This window comes from Choloepus didactylus, chromosome 4 (assembly GCF_015220235.1).
Source record: "Choloepus didactylus isolate mChoDid1 chromosome 4, mChoDid1.pri, whole genome shotgun sequence".
In the NCBI taxonomy this organism is placed as follows: Eukaryota; Metazoa; Chordata; class Mammalia; order Pilosa; family Megalonychidae; genus Choloepus; species Choloepus didactylus.
Window position 1 is genome coordinate 187,554,901 of NC_051310.1, and position 19,229 is coordinate 187,574,129.

At 33.8% G+C, this 19,229-nt stretch overlaps 1 protein-coding gene across 1 annotated transcript in view; it reads right to left on the reverse strand.

The window, feature by feature from the left end:
• The window catches only part of SOS2 (SOS Ras/Rho guanine nucleotide exchange factor 2), a 104,589-nt gene that overhangs the window by 58,396 nt on the left and 26,964 nt on the right, over positions 1–19,229 (reverse strand). Inside the window, 3 exon segments of the mRNA XM_037834970.1 lie at positions 2,255–2,365; positions 8,495–8,638; positions 11,041–11,244. Coding sequence (XP_037690898.1) covers positions 2,255–2,365; positions 8,495–8,638; positions 11,041–11,244 — 459 coding nt within the window.

The window sequence follows — 19,229 nt, forward strand, 5'->3', positions numbered from 1 at the left end:
CTGTTATCTATGAGAAACTTCATGTCATATCATTTATATATACTTTTTGCATTTATCTATTATTTGTGAGGCTTTATATTTAGCTTAAGAAAGTTCCAAAATCTATTTGTTTCAATCTGTTCCTATATATTGTATATTTTATCATTCTAATTCATATTAAAGTTAATCTTACTTTAAAATTTTTATTAAATGTTGCTGTGTATTATTTTTTAAAAAAAGTAGTCTTCACAGATCATCTGTGTTGTTAATTAGCAATGAAATGGCTACTAAAGTGCATTCTAAAATTTTAATGCCATTTATTTATACTGTAAGTATTCCTCTACTAGCAATGTGAGCTAACATTTATTGAGTATTTAATACATGCCGAACATTATGCTTAGTGCTTTACATGTATTCCCAACTTAATTTTCATAAATGCTGTAAGAGTAATATACATTATTACCATCACAATTTTACAAATGAGGAAACTGAATCTCAGAGACTTACTCAAGGTAATACAACTATTAATTGGCCCAAAGCCAAAAGTTTTGACTCCAAAGCTCATGTTCTTAAAGTATGTTATACAGCACTTGAAGTTTCTTTGAATGAAGCATTATTCTTAAACTGAATGATCTTTTTATAAAATAAAAGGTAATATACTATAAATGAGTTTTGCCTGAAAAGGGCTTTTTTCTAATTCTTTCAATATCATTGAATATTTGAGGCAACAGCATAAATAATCAGGCCCTAAACATTCAAATCCCACAGCAAAAACTCCTAATAAAATACGAGTGAAACAAGAAATGTACTGTGAGTGATTTTAAAGAGTATGCAAAGATCTTATAGGTAGATTGCCACATTTAACTAATGTTTACTTTATCATATATATGAATCTATAAGATCTTACTTTAAAAACATACTTATTCCTACTTCAAAAATATACTTATTCCCTTGAGGTAAATTTTGAGAATTAGGGGCAATATTTATTCCATGTTGACAAGTTTTTGAGAGTAGAGTAGAAGAGCATAACAAGAACATCCATTAAAGAAGGCAGAGAGATGTTACGTTCAATTTTGAACATATTATATTTGAAGTGCCTATGGGACATCCAAGTGAAGTAGCCCAATAGGCAGCAGGTTTTATGAAAGTATGTATACATACTTACACATACAGATCCAGTGCTCAAAAGAGAATTATGGCCTGGAGATATAAATAGGAGTCATCAGCATATAGGCAGTAGCTAAAGTAAAGGGTAGGATGAAGTCCCTCGGGGAGAGGACAGAGGGACAGAAAATCAGGGGCTGATCACAGAAGTTGGATAGTACCTACAATTAAGAAGGCTGAGAAGAAAAAATCAGAGAAATAAGAGGAAAATTAGGAGAAAGTAGTATCATGGAAGCCAAGGGATAAGAGGGGGATTAATAAATGTTGCAAACATAAATATGAAATAAATATATCCACTGGATTTGGCAGGTAGCTTAATCTTCAAGGGCAGTTTTCAGAGCTATCCCCTGGATAGATGGTAATGGTTTGATGAAGAATGGTAAAAAAGAATTGAAGAAAATTGGCTGTAAAGGGAAAAAATGAAAGGGGAAATAGCTACAGAGGATCAGTGAAGCAAAGTTTGTTTGGTTGATTGATTATTTTAAGACAGTAAAGGTTTGGGCATATTCATATGTTGAAGAGGAAGAGCCAGCTAGATGCAGAAAGTTTCCACAGCGAAGTGATCAAGCATTACCTTTCCCAATGTAACTTCTGTTGTACGGTTTGGAGAACCTTCCCCAATGTAACCTCTGTTAATACAGTTCGGAAAGTAAAAATATAATTTGATTTGTCTCAGTCTACTTATTCTCATTTTATCTATTTTACTGAATCAATAAACTTGCATACTCCTCTTAAAAGAGCATTTATTTCCTTTAAATCGTTGGCCTGATAAAGGTGTATTCTCTACTCCTCATAATTCCTCCAGCTCATTCCTGAAGGGAATAAGATCCTGAAAAAGCTCTCCAATACAACTAGATCTAGATCTCCTAGATCTAGAATGATTCAGATTCTTTTGGCCAATTACTATTTCCACATTAATAACAGATTTAAACAACTCAAGACAGAAAACAGAAGGCAATCTAAAATAGGCTCAGAATGTGTGGATTAGATGCTGAATTATTTCTTCAATTAGTTTATAAAATAATTCTAGACATACAAATATTTTAAGGATAAGGAGATGAAATATTTCTTAACTTACTTTATAAAAAAATAACATTCAATTTAAGTTTACCTGAAAGTGCAGAGCAACTGCAGGTCTGGCCATCAACTTACTGAAATATTCAGTAAACTCTGGTGAAAGAATATCCTGTGATAATGTTTCATAAGGATCAAATGCTTGCTCCTATTTTTTTTTTTAAAAAAAGGAAAATGTGTTAGATATAAAAGAATATCTAATATGGTATCGATTATCTAACAGCAAGTTTTCATCCAAGTCCTCAACTAGGTTTCTGAATTTTTGTTCTCTACAGGGATAATAATTATAGTGGCAACTGGCATATTTAAAAAAAGTAAGTAATATCCTTAAGCAATAGATGACAAGGGGCTACTTGATCTTGAACTAAAAATAAGTCACTGACTTTGTGGTCATAAGAATCAAACTGTTAAAATGGTTAGGCATATGTATCCCCAATAAATGAAAAGTATATTTATTAGTAAAAGAAGGCTGGGTTTTGAAATTTTAGTAGGCTCACTTAAGTGGAAATGAATTTACACTTAGGATACTTTCAAAGGAAGCAAAAAGTGATACCCCTATTTCGTCCACTCTACATTTTTTCAAAATTAGAAAAGAGCAAAAGACTAATATAAAGTAAAATAGCAAAGCAGAAACTGACCACATTTTGTCCAATTGTTATTTTTAAATAAATTCCTATTATTTAATAACCAATACTCCCAATTTTGGGTTGGAACTAAGAAATTCATTTCATTTTTACATTTTAAAAATACAGTATGTTTTTAAGCCATGATATCTTTAAGAATACAGCCGGCTAGAAACCAAAAGAGAGTTGGGATAGCTATACTAATACCGAACAAAATAGACTTTAAGTTAAAAACTGTTACAAGAGAAAAAGAAGGAATCTATATATTAATAAAATGGCCAAGCCATCAAGAAGAAACAATCATAAATATTTGTGCACCTAGCCACAGTACCACAAACTACACGAGGCAAACACAGACAAAACTGAAGGGAGAAACAAATATCTCTAAAATATTTGGAGACTTCAATATACCATTTTTATCAATGGACAAAACATCTAAAGAGAAGATCAGTATGGAAACAGAGTACTTTAACAATAGTATAAGTGAACGAGACCCAAGAGACCAATACAGAACACTGCTCCCCAAAACAGTAGAATATACATTCTTCTCAAAAGCACAGGGATTATTCTACAGGATAGCCCACATATTAGTTAGCAAAGTAAGTCTTAATAAAATTTTAAAAGATTGGAATTATACTAAGCATCTTCTCTGACTACAATGAATGAAGTTAGCAATCAATATCAGAAGGGTAATTGCAAAATCCACAAATATATGGAAGTTAAACAACATACTCAAACAATCAATGGATCAAAGAAATAATCACCAGGGAAATCATGAAATACCTTGAGGCAAATGAAAAAAAATATATATAACAAAATTTATGGGACACAGTGAAGGCAGTGCTCACAGGGACATTTATAGCTCCAAATGCTTACCTTAAAAAAGAACAAAGCTCAAATATCACAGACATAACCTCACACTTACAGGAATTAGAAAAAAAAGAGCAAACTAAACCCAAAGTGAGCAGAAGGCAGGAATTAACAGAGGTTAGAGCAGAGACAAATGAAATAGAGAATAAAAGAATAATAGAGAAAATCAGCAAAACCAAAAGTTGTTTCTTTGAAAAGATCAATAAAATTGACAAAACTTTAGCTAGAATGAGAAAGAAAAAGAGAAGATGCAAATAACTAAAATCAGGAATGAAAGGGGGGACATTACTATCCACCCCACAGAAATAAAAAGAACCATGAAAGGATACTATGAGCAATTGTATGCCAATAAATGAGAAAGCTTAGATGAAATAACAAATTCCTAGGAGCACACAAACCACCTACACTGATTCAAGAAGAAACAGAAGATCTCAACAGATCAATAACAAGAAAAGAGATTAAATCAGTATTCAAAAACCTTCCCTCGAAGAAAAGCCCAGGACCAGTTAGTTGGCTTCACTGGTGAGTTCTACCACATATTCCAAAAGAATTAATACCAATACTGCTCACAATCTTCCAAAAGAATTGAGGAGGAGGAACACTTTCCAACTCATTCTAAGAGGCCAGCATCCCTCTATTATCAAAGCCAGATAAAGATATAAAAAGAAAGGACAATCTCAGGCCAATATCGCTCATGAATATAGATGCAAAAATCCTCAACAAAAATACTAACAAATCAAACCCAATAGCACATTAAAATAATTATACACCATGATCAAGTGGGATTTATCTCAGGTATGCAAGGGTGGTTCAATATAAGAAAATCAATTAATGTAATACATCACATTATTAGAAAAATGGAAAAAAACCATCTCAATGTAGAAAAGACATTTGACAAAATCCAGCATTCCTTTTTGATAATAAAAAGTTCACAAAATTAGGAATAGAAGTAAATGTCCTCCACTTGATAAAGGGCTTTATGAAAAACTACATCCAACATCATACTCAATGGTGAAAGACTGAAAAATTTCTCTCTAAGATCAAGAAAAAGACAAGAATGCCCACTGTCACCTCTGTTATTCAGCATTGTACTGCAAGTTCCAGCCAGAGCAATCAGGCAGAAATAAAAGGCATCCAGATTGGAAGAGAAGTAAAACTTTCCCTATTTGCAGATGACATGATTCTATAGACAGAGAATCCTAAAAAGTCCACAACAAAGCTATTAGAGCTAATAAATTCAACAAAGTGGCAGGGTACAAGGTCAACTAGTAATATACAGTCTGAAGAGGAAATCAAGAAAAAAATTCCATTTACAATAGCAACTAAAAGAATCAAATACCTAGGAATAAATCTAAACACAGAAATGGAAAAGCCAGTTATCAAATTTATATGGAAAAGTAAACGGCCCAGAATAGCGAAAACCATTTGAAAAAGAACAAAGTTGGAAGACATACACATTGTGATTTTAAAACTTATTACAAAGCTACAGTAATCAAAACAGTGTGGTACTAGTATAAGGAGAGTCATATAAACCAATGTATTAGAATTTAGAGTTCAGAAATAAGCCCTCACACCTTTGGCCAATAGATCTTTGACAAGGGTGCCAAGTTTACTCAGTGAGGAAAGAACAGTCTCTTTAACAAATGGTGCTGTGAAACTGGAGAGCCATAGCAAAAGAATAAAGGTGGACCCCTACCTCATGCCATATGCAAAGATTAACTCAAGCGATCAAAAACCTAAATATATGAATTAAATCTATAGAACTACTAGAAGAAAACACAGGAAAACATCCTCAGGACCTTGTATTGGGCAGTGGTTTCTTAGAATTTACACTAAAACACGAGCAACAAAATTAAAAACTTTTGTATATCAAAGATCTTTACCAAGAAAGTAAAATGACAACCCACAGAATGGGAGAAAATATTTGGAAAACACATAATCTGATAAGGCTTGACTATCCAGAATATATTAAAAAAACTCCTACAACCCAACAATAAAAGGCAAATAACTCAATTTAAAAAAATGGGCAAAAAGGATATGACTCCCGGGGATGAATCTGGACCCAGCATCGTGGGATTGAGAACATCTTGACCAAAAGGGGGATGCAAAATGAAATGAAATGAAGTTTCAATGGCTGAGAGATTTCAAATGGAGTCAAGAGGTCACTCTGGTGGACATTCTTATGCACTATATAGATAACACCTCTTAGGTTTTAATGTATTGGAGTAGCTAGAAGTAAAGACCTGAAACTATCAAACTCCAACCCAGTAGTCTGGACTCCTGAAGACGACTGTATAACAATGTACATTACAAGGGGTGACAGTGTGATTGTGAAAACTTTGTGGATCATACTCTCTTTATCTAGTGTATGGACGGATGAATAGAAAAATGGGGACAAAAACTAAATGAAAAAAACGGTAGGATGGGGGGATGATTTGAGTGTTCTTTTTTACTTTCGATTTTTATTCTTATTCTGATTCTTTCTGATAAGGAAAATGTTCAAAAATAGATTGGGGTGATGAATGCATAACTATATGATGGTACTGTGAACAGCTGATTGTACACCATGGATCTGTATGGTATGTGAATATATTTCAATAAAACTGAATTTAATTAAAAAAAAAAATGGGCAAAAGACTTGAACAGATGTTTCTCCAAAGAAGACAGACAAATGGCCAATAAGTGCATGAAAACATGCTCAACATCATTAGCCATCAAGGAAATGCAAATCAAAATCACAATGAGAAACCATCTCACAAGCACTAGAATGGCTACTATTTTTAAAAAATGGAAGATAAACAAGTGTTGGGGAGGATGCAGTAAAATAGGAACACTCGTTCATTGTTGGTGGGAATGTAAAATGTGTAGCCAAAACAGTTTGGCAGTTCCTCAGAAAGTTAAATATAGAATTACCATCTCACCCAGCAATCCCACTTCCAGGTATATATCCAAAATAATTGAAAGCAGGGACTCAAACAAATATTTGCACATTGATATTTCATAGTGGCATTATTCATAATTGCCAAAAGGCAAAAGCAATTCAAGTGTCCAACAAATGAATGGATAAACAAAATGTGAAAAATCCATACAATGGAATTTTATTCAGCTATACAAAGGAAACAGAAGTTTTGAAACATTCAACAAGATTGATGAACCTTGAAGACATCAGGTTATATGAAATGAGCCAGACACAAAAGTACAGATATTGTCTGATTTCACTTATATGAAATAAGCATATGCAAATTCATAGGGACAGAAAGTAGAATACAGGTTACCAGGGGCAGGGGGAGGGGAAATGGGGAGTTAAGGCATACTGAGTACAGAGTTTCTGTTTGGGTTGACGGAAAAGACTTGGAAATGGATGCTGGTGATGGTAGCATAACATTTTAAACATAAGTAATACCACTGAATCATACACTTGAAAGTAGTTAAAATGGGAAATTTTATGTTGCATATGTTACCAAAATAAAAATATATGCTAAGATATCAAAATATAAAAGCATTCTAGTAAGAACTAAGGATGAATATTTTGGTTTGTCTACAGTAACTGAATATTTTTACATTATCAGTTTCTTTGTTTACAAAATGGATGTCATAAACGTAATCTATTCTTGAAAAATAAAGGCAGAGATTATAACATCAGGAAATTTTTTATATATGAAATCTAAACAATACTTTCAAACCCATTGTCCAATAGAAATAAAAACGGTCAATGAATATGAAAAGACATTGAACATCATTAATTTCAAATAAAGGGCAAAATTAAAGAAAAATGGGGTGCTAATTTTTCCCAGTACACTAGCAAAAATGAATGGGATAATACACAGTTAGTGAACGTGTGAAAAACAAAGGGCTTGCATATATTAGCGGTGGAACTTTTCTGAAGGGGAATTTCGCAAAATGTTTCAAAATTCTAAAAACGTACCTAGTCTTTAATACTACAATTCCATTTCCAGGGATATATCCATACACATACACATGAAGGCATAGTAGAAATTACAGTATTGTTTATAACAGAAAATTGGAAACAACCTAAATGCTTTATCGGCAAGAGATGGTTAAAATATGGTATGCTATCTCCATACAACATGTTACTATTTAGATATTAAAAACCGTGAAGTATATTTATTAATATGGAAAAATATTCATGACATATTAAGTGAATAAAAGTAGGTTATAAAACATTAGGATCCTATTTTTTTAAATGTACATAGGTTTGTATATATGCATAGGAAAACACCTATAAGGATAAATAAATGTTACAAGGATAAATTATCCCTGGGTGTTGCAAGTTGGAGTGATTGTCATTTTATTTATATATATTTTGTCTATTTTTCTGAATATTTTTACAGTTAGCTATGGTATTTTTATAATCCTTAAAAACAGCATAATGATTTTCATTTTTGGAATAAAACTAAAATAATATAAACCTCTTTTTAATGTTTGAAATTGAAGTCTAAAATCCACAAAAGCTAAGCTGCTATGGTCAATAAAATTGTTCAACACCTTAAATAAATGTACTTAACATTTAAAAAACAATCCTAGCTGTTACTACTCTAGGATACAAACTTTTACTATAAATATTACTATAAATATAGTATAAAGAAAGTGTCACTATAAATACAGACATTGTAATTTTAATTTGTTATTGGCTAAATCTTAAGTATTTTTTTTTTTATAGTAGCCAGGAGTGTCCTCTAGTTTTTACATGGAATATTTTACTAAATCTCTTAATACAGCACTTAGGACCTTAATGAGAATATAAAGCCATTTTGTAAACTTACTTCTGCCAAATCTTCAAAACAGCTGCCAGCTAAGGGGTGAGGACTGCTTTCATCAGTCATTTCAACTGTGTCTTCAATCAAACCTAAAAGTTTCACAGTCAGTTCATGGATATCGGAAATGTTACTGAAAATCTTTTCAATATCCTGAAAGAAAATAAAAAGAAAATTTAAGGTATGAAAGGTTGAGAATTTTGCTTAAAAATAATTAAATATAAACAGTAATATTGGTGTTAAGGGTATACATCCACCCAATGTCATACCAATATATTCCAAGACATAGCCAAAGTCAATCATGAATAAGGAAGGGAAATAATAATTCCCTTGGATTACAAACTGTAAAAATACTGGACATAGATATATAATCTAGATAGTTCTGTTCATAATTCTAAAACTTCATATTGTGGATGACTCTAAGCAACTGTTTATATAAAGAATCCTGGCATTTCAGTGTTTTAGAACTGGCTAAGATGCTAAAAGACTTTATCAAGGTCTTATAAAGCTAGTTAATGACCGAGCTGGGATCAGAATGAAGATCTAACTCCTAAACCAGATACAATAAATTAGGTACCACGTCTTGCATCCTGTGGCCTGGATCTGAGGAGGAAGTAAAGATTTCAATCAAATCTCATGTGTGAATTTTATCTAGGTTAATACAGGTTCAAGTCCTCTGAACATAAACAGATCATATGACTATATTATGGTCAACTACCATTCACTCTGGCATCTTCTAAGGGAAACATCATGGGCTTTGAAGCCTAACATACCCGCGCTTGAGTCCTAACTCCTCCACTTGCTAAATGAATGGGGGATGACGATGTCAAACAGCTAATGTTTGTTGAGAACTTCATGCATAATCTCATAACAACTTTTAAGATAGGCACTATTATCATCCTCATTTTACAAATGAAGAAATGAGGCACAGAGCAGTTAAATAATTTGTCTAGGGTCACATGGATGATATACAAATATCTACCACCCTCATGGAGTTTTTTTGTTTATTTTGTTTTGTTTTCTAACTTTATTTATCAAAAAATTATAAAACAAACAACAACAAAAAACTACATTTCAAACCTCATAGAGTTTTTATGAGGATTAAATGATTTCTACAAAATGCTCCTGGCACATATTAGTTCCTCTACAACCGTTAGCTGTTTGAAGACATAGGAGTAGGGCCTAAAGGAATAAAGTAAGATCAATCTTAAGTCATTCAGTCCTTCATCCAATATTTTCTGAGCACTGTACTCTGATGCTCTTTACCTCAAAAAGTTTACATTCCTGTCTATGCCAAAATATTATATACAAAGAGAGGGGAAAAAAAGTGCTTTCTCTTTCTTGATCCTTCAGTATTATAATAGAAATTTTTTGTCAAATCAGCACAAGTTCAGTGAAAAGGGACCCACAAACATGAACTCCTAAGGAAAACTGATGGGACACAAAAAAGACAGAGAAGATAATATTAGCTACGAGCATTTGTTAGGTTTTAATTATTCATTCCACTGTAGACTAAACTCAATCATACTGCAATAGAAAAGAACCCAAATTCAAGCTCAAGCTCTATAAATTAACTTGATCAAGTCATAACCATTTTACATCAATGTCCCCACCAGTAAGATAGGAATGATAATAACTGCCTTACCTATCTCACAAGATTGTTACAAGGATGAAATAAAATAGGAAAGTACTTTGTAAAACATAAAATGCCTTCTACTTAAGGTAATATGTCCAGTGGGAGTTTTAAGCTAAACATGTACAAAAGAAAAAAACAACATTAAAACACTTTAAATTTCACTTACTCATTCTTTTGAAAAAGAATGAGAAAAGCTGTATCAATCCCTGATCCTAAGCACTCAGCCAGCTGTGCTTGAGCATCATTCCTATTCACTCATGTCAGGAGGTAGAAGATCAAATAAGCTAAAGGCTGAGTGTTTAAAAATAAAAAAATAATAAGGACAGACACACAGATACTTAAGGAAAAGTAAAACATGCAGTAAAGGAAGGAAAGAAACGAAAAAGAAATCTTTGTCTTAAAGACATAATTTGTCTAGCTGGAGTCCCTAATGTTTCCTTTAGAAGTTAAAGATAATGAGGTTACCTCATACAAGGCTTCTGGATCCCCATTCTGCTCACCCCATTCCCATCCCCTCTTCAAACAGAGCAGCTCTGTGTTTCTTTATGTGTCATTCTGCATAAACTTTTAAAAGTTCCACTTTTAACTGCCTTAAAGTACTTGCCAAAAGACAAGAAAATGTAAAGTACTCTTTTCTCTAGAACTCATTTTTTTCACTACGTCCAAATGAATGACTATAAATCTCAAATACCACATAAGCAGAAAGAGATTTCATGTCAGTATAATCCCTTTTTAATTTTGTGCCTAATTTTCATTGTCTCCACATTTATTACATTAGCATAACAATTCACATATTTTGAAAACCCACAAATACTATATAAAAGAATATTTTGATCTACATTGATGTATAATATATGATGTTAGTATTTATGAATGACTTTTGGGGTACATAGAACTTCACACTCAAAAAGGTACTTACAAAGGGTTTAAACAGCTTTCTGTCAGAAAGGAAGGCTTCTCGAAACACTTTTATAATCATATTTAGTTCCCGTAGATACTGCCTTTCTTCTGCAATTTCAGTTCTGATGAGGTCATAATAGTTTAATTCACCTGAAGAACTAGGTTCATCTTCACAAAGAGAAACCAAACCTATGTCATCCTGATCAAACATGTCCATCAAAACCTGAGAAATATAAATCAATAATGTATAAGCTCATTTTCCTTACTTTTACAAAACTACCTCAAAGTACTTAGAATCCACACATAATTAAACAATGCAAGCTGCTTGTAATAACACTAATTTATATGAGAAAATTCAGAATAAGATAAAAATGAGAAGCTGAAATTTTGCAAATGAAGGAGAAGTGTGCAAATAAAACTGTAATATACATATATTACACACACACAGCAAAAAAGAGCATGCCTTTGGAGAACAACAATCTGAGCCCAAATCCAAGCTCAGTCACTTACTTGCCTGTGACTATGGACAAGTTATTTATCCTTTTTGAAACTCAGATTCCTTTCTTCTGATGGAAGAATTCAATACATAAAGCATATACTACTATGTCTGTCAAACAGTAGGCATTCAATACAGTGGTTCCTTGCCCTATTGTGAGGATGGTAGTATATGCTTGGGTAGGTAGAATTAAAGGGAAAAAAAGAAATGACACTATTGTAGAGGCACATGAGAGAGGGAGCGATGCTTTCCTGATACATATTCACACTATACCAACAATTGCTATTATGTTCATTTGCTAAAACCAAGCATCTCATAGATGCTTAAATGGCTATAGGGATAATTGCCCCTTTCAGAAAATAGCAAAGACTGATAATTTGGACTTAAATCAACCAACAGAAAAGAACTTGCAAAACAAAAGCAATAGGAGAAAGGTGACCATTAATAATAACTTTTTAAAAAAAGAAGAGAAATTTGGGTCTGGTTAATCATATACTCAAGACTTACTGAAAACCACTTTTTTAGAGTCCAGGAAATAAAATAGGTATAATACTGAAAAGTCAGCACAAAAAGCAAAACAATTTCAGAGAGAGAAGGGGAAATTCTGACAACACAGTAAGAGATAATATTCATTCATTCATTCATTCTGAGAAACATCTACTTTTCACCAGAAAGGCTGCCAGATGTTGGTAAAATACAGTAATGAGCAAAATAAACATAGACCCTGCCCTCTTAATCCTGTAAATGAGCAAGAAAAGAAGAAGGCATATAAAGAAACCAATTTGGCTGCACAGGAAATTTGCTTATGATATCTGATTTTAAACAGACATGTAAATAATGGAAGGCATGGTACATAAAAACACATGGAAGAGCTACCACCCTCTCTTTTCTTCCCTACCAGAGATATTTTAGGGTGCTCTTTACTTGATATCTCTTACTTCTTACTCCCATTTACTCCTCAAGCCCATTACATTATTAAACTGCTCTCACTAATGACATACTAGTGTCAAATTTAATGGTTTGCAAATCCAGTGAACTGGGACAGAACAGTTCTTCAACAAATGGGGATGGGAGAACTGGATATACATATCCAAAAGAATGAAAGAGGACCCCATACCTCACAGCCAATACAAAAATTAACTCGCAGTGGATCAAAGACCTCAATATAAGAGACAATACCATAAAACTTCTAGAAGATAATGTAGGGATACGTCTTCAAGACCTTGCATTAGGAAGTAACTTCTCAGACCTTAAACCCAAAGCGCAAGCAATGAAAGAAAAAAAATAAATAAATGGAAACACTTCAAAATCAAAATCTTCCGCACCTCAAAGGAATTTCTCAAAAAGGTGAAGAGGCAGCCATCACAATGGGAGAAAATATTTGGAAACCATGTATCTGACAAGAGACTGATATCTTGCATATATAAAGAAATCTTACAACTCAATGACCATAGTACAAACAGCCCAATTGTAAAATGAGCAAAAGATACGAAGAGACATTTCTCCGAAGAAGAAATACAAATGGCTGAAAAACACATGGAAAAAAAATGTTTATCTTCACTAGCTATTAGGGAAATGCAAATCAAGACCACAATGAGATATCATCTTACACCAATAAGAATGGCTGCCATTGAACTACAAATACTGGAGAAGATATGGGGAAATTTGAACTCTTATTCATTGCTGATGGAATGTACATTGCTGATGGGAATGGTACAGCTGCCGTGGAAGACAGTTTGGTGGTTCCTCAGGAAATCAGATATTGAGTTACCCTACAATCTGGCAATTTTACTTCTCGGTATATACCCAGAGGATCTGAAAGCAATGACACGAACAGACATTTGCACACCAAGGTGCATAGTGGCACTGTTCACAATTGCCAAGAGATGGAAACAATCCAAGTGTCCTTCAACAGATGAGTGGATAAACAAAATGTGGTATATACATATGGAATACTATGCAGCTGTAAGAAGGAATGAGGTCTTGAAACATATGACAACATGGATGAACCCTGAAGACATAATGCTGAGTGAAATAAGCCAGACACAAAAGGAGAGATACTGTATGTTTACCACTGATGTGAACTCCACGAACAATGTAAAATAAATGTATTATAATGTAGAATACAGGGGACCTAGAGAAAGACAGAAGCTAGTGAAGGGGGGATGATAATCTAATATGTACAGATATGATAATGAGGTTAAACTTAACAGTATGGGAATGGAGAGGTGTGATTACAGTTTGTTAACGGGATTATAAGAATCACTGCGCATTGAAGGTGAATATGTTTGAAAGCAGTTGTTTAAAGGCATTAACCCACAGAGTAGCACTACAATCATAAATAGTGCTAGCATGATATACTTACAAGGTAAGGTTAACAACAGAGGAAAAACTATCCATTACATATTATAGACTATATTTAACAGGAATATCTTACCAGTACCACACTAATACTAGGAATGAATAATTAGCAGCTGATAAGAGCTCTGGGATGTTTTATTTTTATGTTACGCTGATTGCTTAAAATTGAGAATGATGATGATTGTATAACTAAGTAAAGATAATGTGAGAAACTGACCATTTATCTTGGAACAGAATATATGTCATGTGAAATCAAGAACCCACTACTTAATAATTCAGGCCCTTGATCTTGAGGCTTGCTCTTGTGAAACTAATGGCTGTAAACAGAAGGCTAAGCCATCCTACAATTATGCCTAAGAGGCACTTCCAGAGAACCTCTTTTGTTGCTCAGATATGGCCTTTCTCTCTCTAAGCCCAACTTGACAAATGAATTCATTAACCTCATTCCCATGTGGGACATGACTCCCAGGGGAATAAATCTCCCTGGTGAGGTGGGACACAACTCCCAGGAATGAAACTGGCCCTGGCAATGAGGGATTGAAAATGCCTACTTGACCAAAAGGGGGAAAAAAGAAAGGTAACAAAATAAGGTTACAGTGGCTAAGAGATCTCAAATAGAGTCGAGAGGCTATCCTGGAGGTTTCTCTTACACAAGCTCCAGCTCGATATTCCAAATGGCCACAGTGTGCCATGCCCTTACCAACAGTAGTCCCAAAATACCTAGGTCCCTATCCAAGATTCTATAAAAGATTCACTCACAAAGTTTTATCTCTCAGAAACTCAAATCCACCAGAGTGTTCCCATGCCAGACCAGTCCGAAAACCCAGATTCAACAGCCTCTTTAGGAACAACAATCAGATGCAGCCCCCTTCCCTATACAGTCGACACCCCCTTTCAATATGGACAGGTTGGGGTGGTCACTGCCTGGACACCCCTGAAGATTGAGAAAGTGATTAAACAAGAGGAGGGGATAGCAACTGACAAGATGGGATTTAACAAAGGATTATGAACACTAAAACTTTATATAAATATATATATATATATACATTTTAGATACTAGGGTATTAGAATAGCTAGAAGGAAATAACTGAAATAGTGGAACTGTAACCTATAACATTCTTTGAAATTTGTTCTATGGCTATTTGTTGAATAGTGCTTTGAAAGTCTTCACCTTTCTGTATATAACCTATTACTTCACAATAAGGAAAGAACTGAAACTGTGGGACTGTAACCCATAACTTTTTTTTTAATTACCTATATAACTGCTTATTGAGCTGTACTTTGAAAGTTATCACTTTTCTGTATATGCTCTATTTTACAATAATGGAAATAACAGGTTGCGGAGCTGTGACCCATAACATGCTTTGAGATCTGTTCTCTAACTACTTGTTAAATCGTTTTTTAAAAGTTATCACTGTTATGTATATATGTTAAAGTTCACAATTTAAAAAATGCATAAAAAAATTTAATGGTTTGCTTTAGTTTTCTTCTTTTCTCTAGTTTTTGACACAGCTGACTATTCTCTAACATCCTAAAACGTTCTCTTCCCTTGGCTCCTGATAAAACACTTTTATATCAAATCAGTCATTAAATCATGTTGACTTTAACTCAGAAAAACTTTTTAAATCTGATCAGTTCTCTCCATCCAACTCCATGTTTTAGATTAGATTATTAAGCAATAAATACCTTTTACAAGGATACATGTCTTATAATTTGATTTCCCTGCTACCAGTCTTCCCAAACCATCGCCAAAATTATTTTCTGAAAACAAATTTGTTTGTGTCATACCCTATATAAAATGCTGGATTTTGACTGCCTTCAGAATAAAATCCTGATTTCTTTAGCATAAAAGCCATTCACAATCTGACCCCAATCTACTTCCTTAACCTCATTTCATATCACACTCTACTCTCAAAATCCTTTCTTCATTACACACCCCATGCAATCCACCCTCTTGCCACTGAACACCGTCACTTTCCATTCTCAGCCATTTTAGACCTCAGAAGGCCATGGCATATGTCTTGATTAAAGATATCTGTCTCCTCTGCCTAGAATATGTTCTCCTATCTCCCCTTCCCTTCCAACCCTAATATTAATTTACCTGACAAATTCCTACCCATTTTTCATCACTTAACTCAAATATGATTTTATTTGTATAGTTTTCCCAAGTCTCCCTGACTCACCTACCAGAGTATTTTCCACTGCCTTCAATTCTCTCTTTGCAATCTTCTCTTTTCCTACAAAGCACATAACTTGTATTGAAATTTCTGTTCTTATCTGTTTTCCCCCACTTGACAGTAACCTTCTAAGGATAAAAACCATGTTTCGTCTCTGGATTCATAACATCTGACATACAGTAGATGCCCAAAAGAAATGTGTTTAAAGAACATGCATTTATTATATACATTTGTAAAGTATTAGACTTATAAAGAAGGCTAAAACCCAAACTAGTTAAGGATCATAAAATATATTAGGACAATAAAAAGGATTTTTTGGTCATGTTCATAATAAAAATGATAAAGAAGTAGGACCAAGTATAGTAGGAGTTGAGCTCTATGGTTCTTTCCTGCGACGATCTAACTATTCTCATCAACATTTGAGGAAGTGTGCGAGAATACCTCATATTGCCAAATGGCACTTTTATTTTAAATATAAGAAAAATTCTCAAATTCCTTGTCTAGCAAACTATATAAATTCCTAGAAACCATTTATTTGATTTTTTTATTAAATAGATGGTTTGAGAACTCTTGAAATAGTGACCACTAGAAATCAGTTTGGACTTATTAAGATCACACCATTTCATACTACTCCTATTACTAGAGTCACATAACTAGATTCAAAAATAAAGTCATCTGGATTTTCACTAAGCTTATGTGAGTCTCTCCTGACAAACTTGGGATCATGGCAGGGAAGTATGAAACAAGGATTGGCAAACTATTGCCATGGGCCAAATCCAGCCCACTGCCTGTTTCTGTAAATAAAGTTTTACTGAAACACAGTCACATTCATCTCTTTTTGGCAGCTTTCATGCTATAATGGCAAAGTAGAATAGTTGTTAAAATGACTGTGTGGCCTGAAAATCTAAAATATTTACTCCCTGGCCCTTTAGGGAAAAGTTTGTTGACCATGAATTAAACAAGAAGTGAAATACTAGCTTACTGAAATACCATAATGAAGAAAAGTGATAACTCATCGACCTACAAGGATACCTCTAATAACTTGTCAAAAACTTCATTTTTTTACATTGTCTTTTTGATAGGCTGGAATATAGCCTAATTAACAGGATGAAATTTTCCAGGGTGAGTTCCAACTTACATTTAAGAAAAAATCAACAGCAAAAGTTGAAGAACTCAAAGACATAACAAAATATCATGTGAAAGTCCTAGGGAGTTTAGGCATCTGCAAAACTCAATCAGTAAACAGAGTGACATCATTGTCAAGAAAGGTAATGATGAGATTATAAAAGAGCAGCATAAAGAATAAAGGAAGTAGGCATTTTATTGTACTTTGTGTTGGTCAGACCAAACCTGGACTGTGTCTTTAGTTTTAGAAATCACAGTCTAAGAGCAATATCAAAGGGGACCTGAAAATCATGTCACATGAACATTTTTTTAAAGGCCTTGAAAGGTAAAGATTGAGGACATGGGAACAAGCTTTAAATAACTGAATGGCTTATTCTGAAAAATAGTTTATCTTATTTCATGTAGTCCAGAAGACAGAACTAGAATTAGTGAATGAAAGTTAACAGGGATGCCAATTTAGGTTTGTATGAGAAAGAAATTTCAACTGATTAGAATTTTACAAAAAGTAGAATGAATTGTCTTGTGAGAAATGAGTTCTCCAGTACCCAAATGGAGGTTGTGTGATCACCAGTCAGTTTGTTGTGAAGATTCAGTCTTTTCTAATTCTGAAACCATATGATTATTTAAAATTTAACTGCTTTTGTCTTTTAAAAGAGTCATGGAAAAGGTAAGCCTCAAATACATTATAAATACATCCCACTTCCTCAACAATTCTGTCCAAAGGCTACTGGGTAGGAATTCCTGCAGGGTAGGGTGTGGAAAAGCTGTGGTGGCCCATTTCAGGGTACTGGAACCTGAGTGGAATAAGGAGGGTTTCAGGGGAGTATATACTGATACAGGATCTTGAAGACCAACTGGGGTAAGAAGACTATCCACATGATTGGGTAGCTTGGTGCATGGTGTTGAAGCCCAACCGGGGTAAGGAGAGCATTTGCATGGGAAGGTGACCCAGCATGATGTGTCAGAACCCCAATAGGTGAGTATGGCATCCACATTGGGGGAATAAGGGAGGCAGTAGCAGCAGAACAAAACTGGGTTGTCAGAGCTTGCGTGGGGTAAGGAGGGTGCATTCAAAGGGAGAGTCTCAAAGCTAAAATAGAGTTAAGGAGGGTACCTATACCAGAGGAGGGAAAAGGGCCTGCTAGTAGTGATGGGAGATTGGTTACATATAGGAGGACTGATAGAATAAGAAAACATGTTAAGAAAAATGGGGACTAGGTTTCTCACTCTCAGAGAAGGGAGTTAAAATATGAAAAAGGGAGGCTAAAATGAACCCTATGGTATTGAATTTGGATTGGAGATACCAGTGAATTCATAAAAAGATAGATACAGAAATAAATATAAATGTATGTATATGTGTGTGTCTATACATTATATTATACACACACCAAATACACAAATATACATACATATTTACATATACATATATATACACACAAACATATATATATCTTCCATAACTGGCCTCAAGAGACCAAGCAGTGACACCCCAATGGCAACAAGCTGGTCTAGCACCCATATGCCGGTTTCTAATTACTATTCTCCACTAAAAAGAACCAGGCTCTCTTAGAGAAATGGCTAATTCCAGGGCTTAGAGCAGCAGCTAAAGAACAAGGTGAACCTGGAACATCTTGTGTCAAAAGAAATCAAATACTAAAAGAATAATAGTGATAGAAAAGTCAATTTGAAGAAGCTCCCAATGGCTAAAACTGGGACAATTTTGAGCATCAAAATAATAGATTATGGTCCACTGGATAAAATAAGAATCCATCAGTTTACATTGAAGTAAACAAATGAATAAATTAAAAATGTGTTGTACAGTATATTACACAGTCTCAAAATATTACACAAAACATTTATTAATTACAAAAGGGAAAAGAGTTTAACACCACAGAATTGTATGTATGAAAGTGAATAAAATGGAAAATTTTAGGTTGTATATATGTTACCAGAAAAAAAAAAACCAACCTATAGGACTATGCAACACAAAGAGTGAACCCTAATATAAACTATGGACTACAGTTAACAGTGTAATTATAATATTGTTTC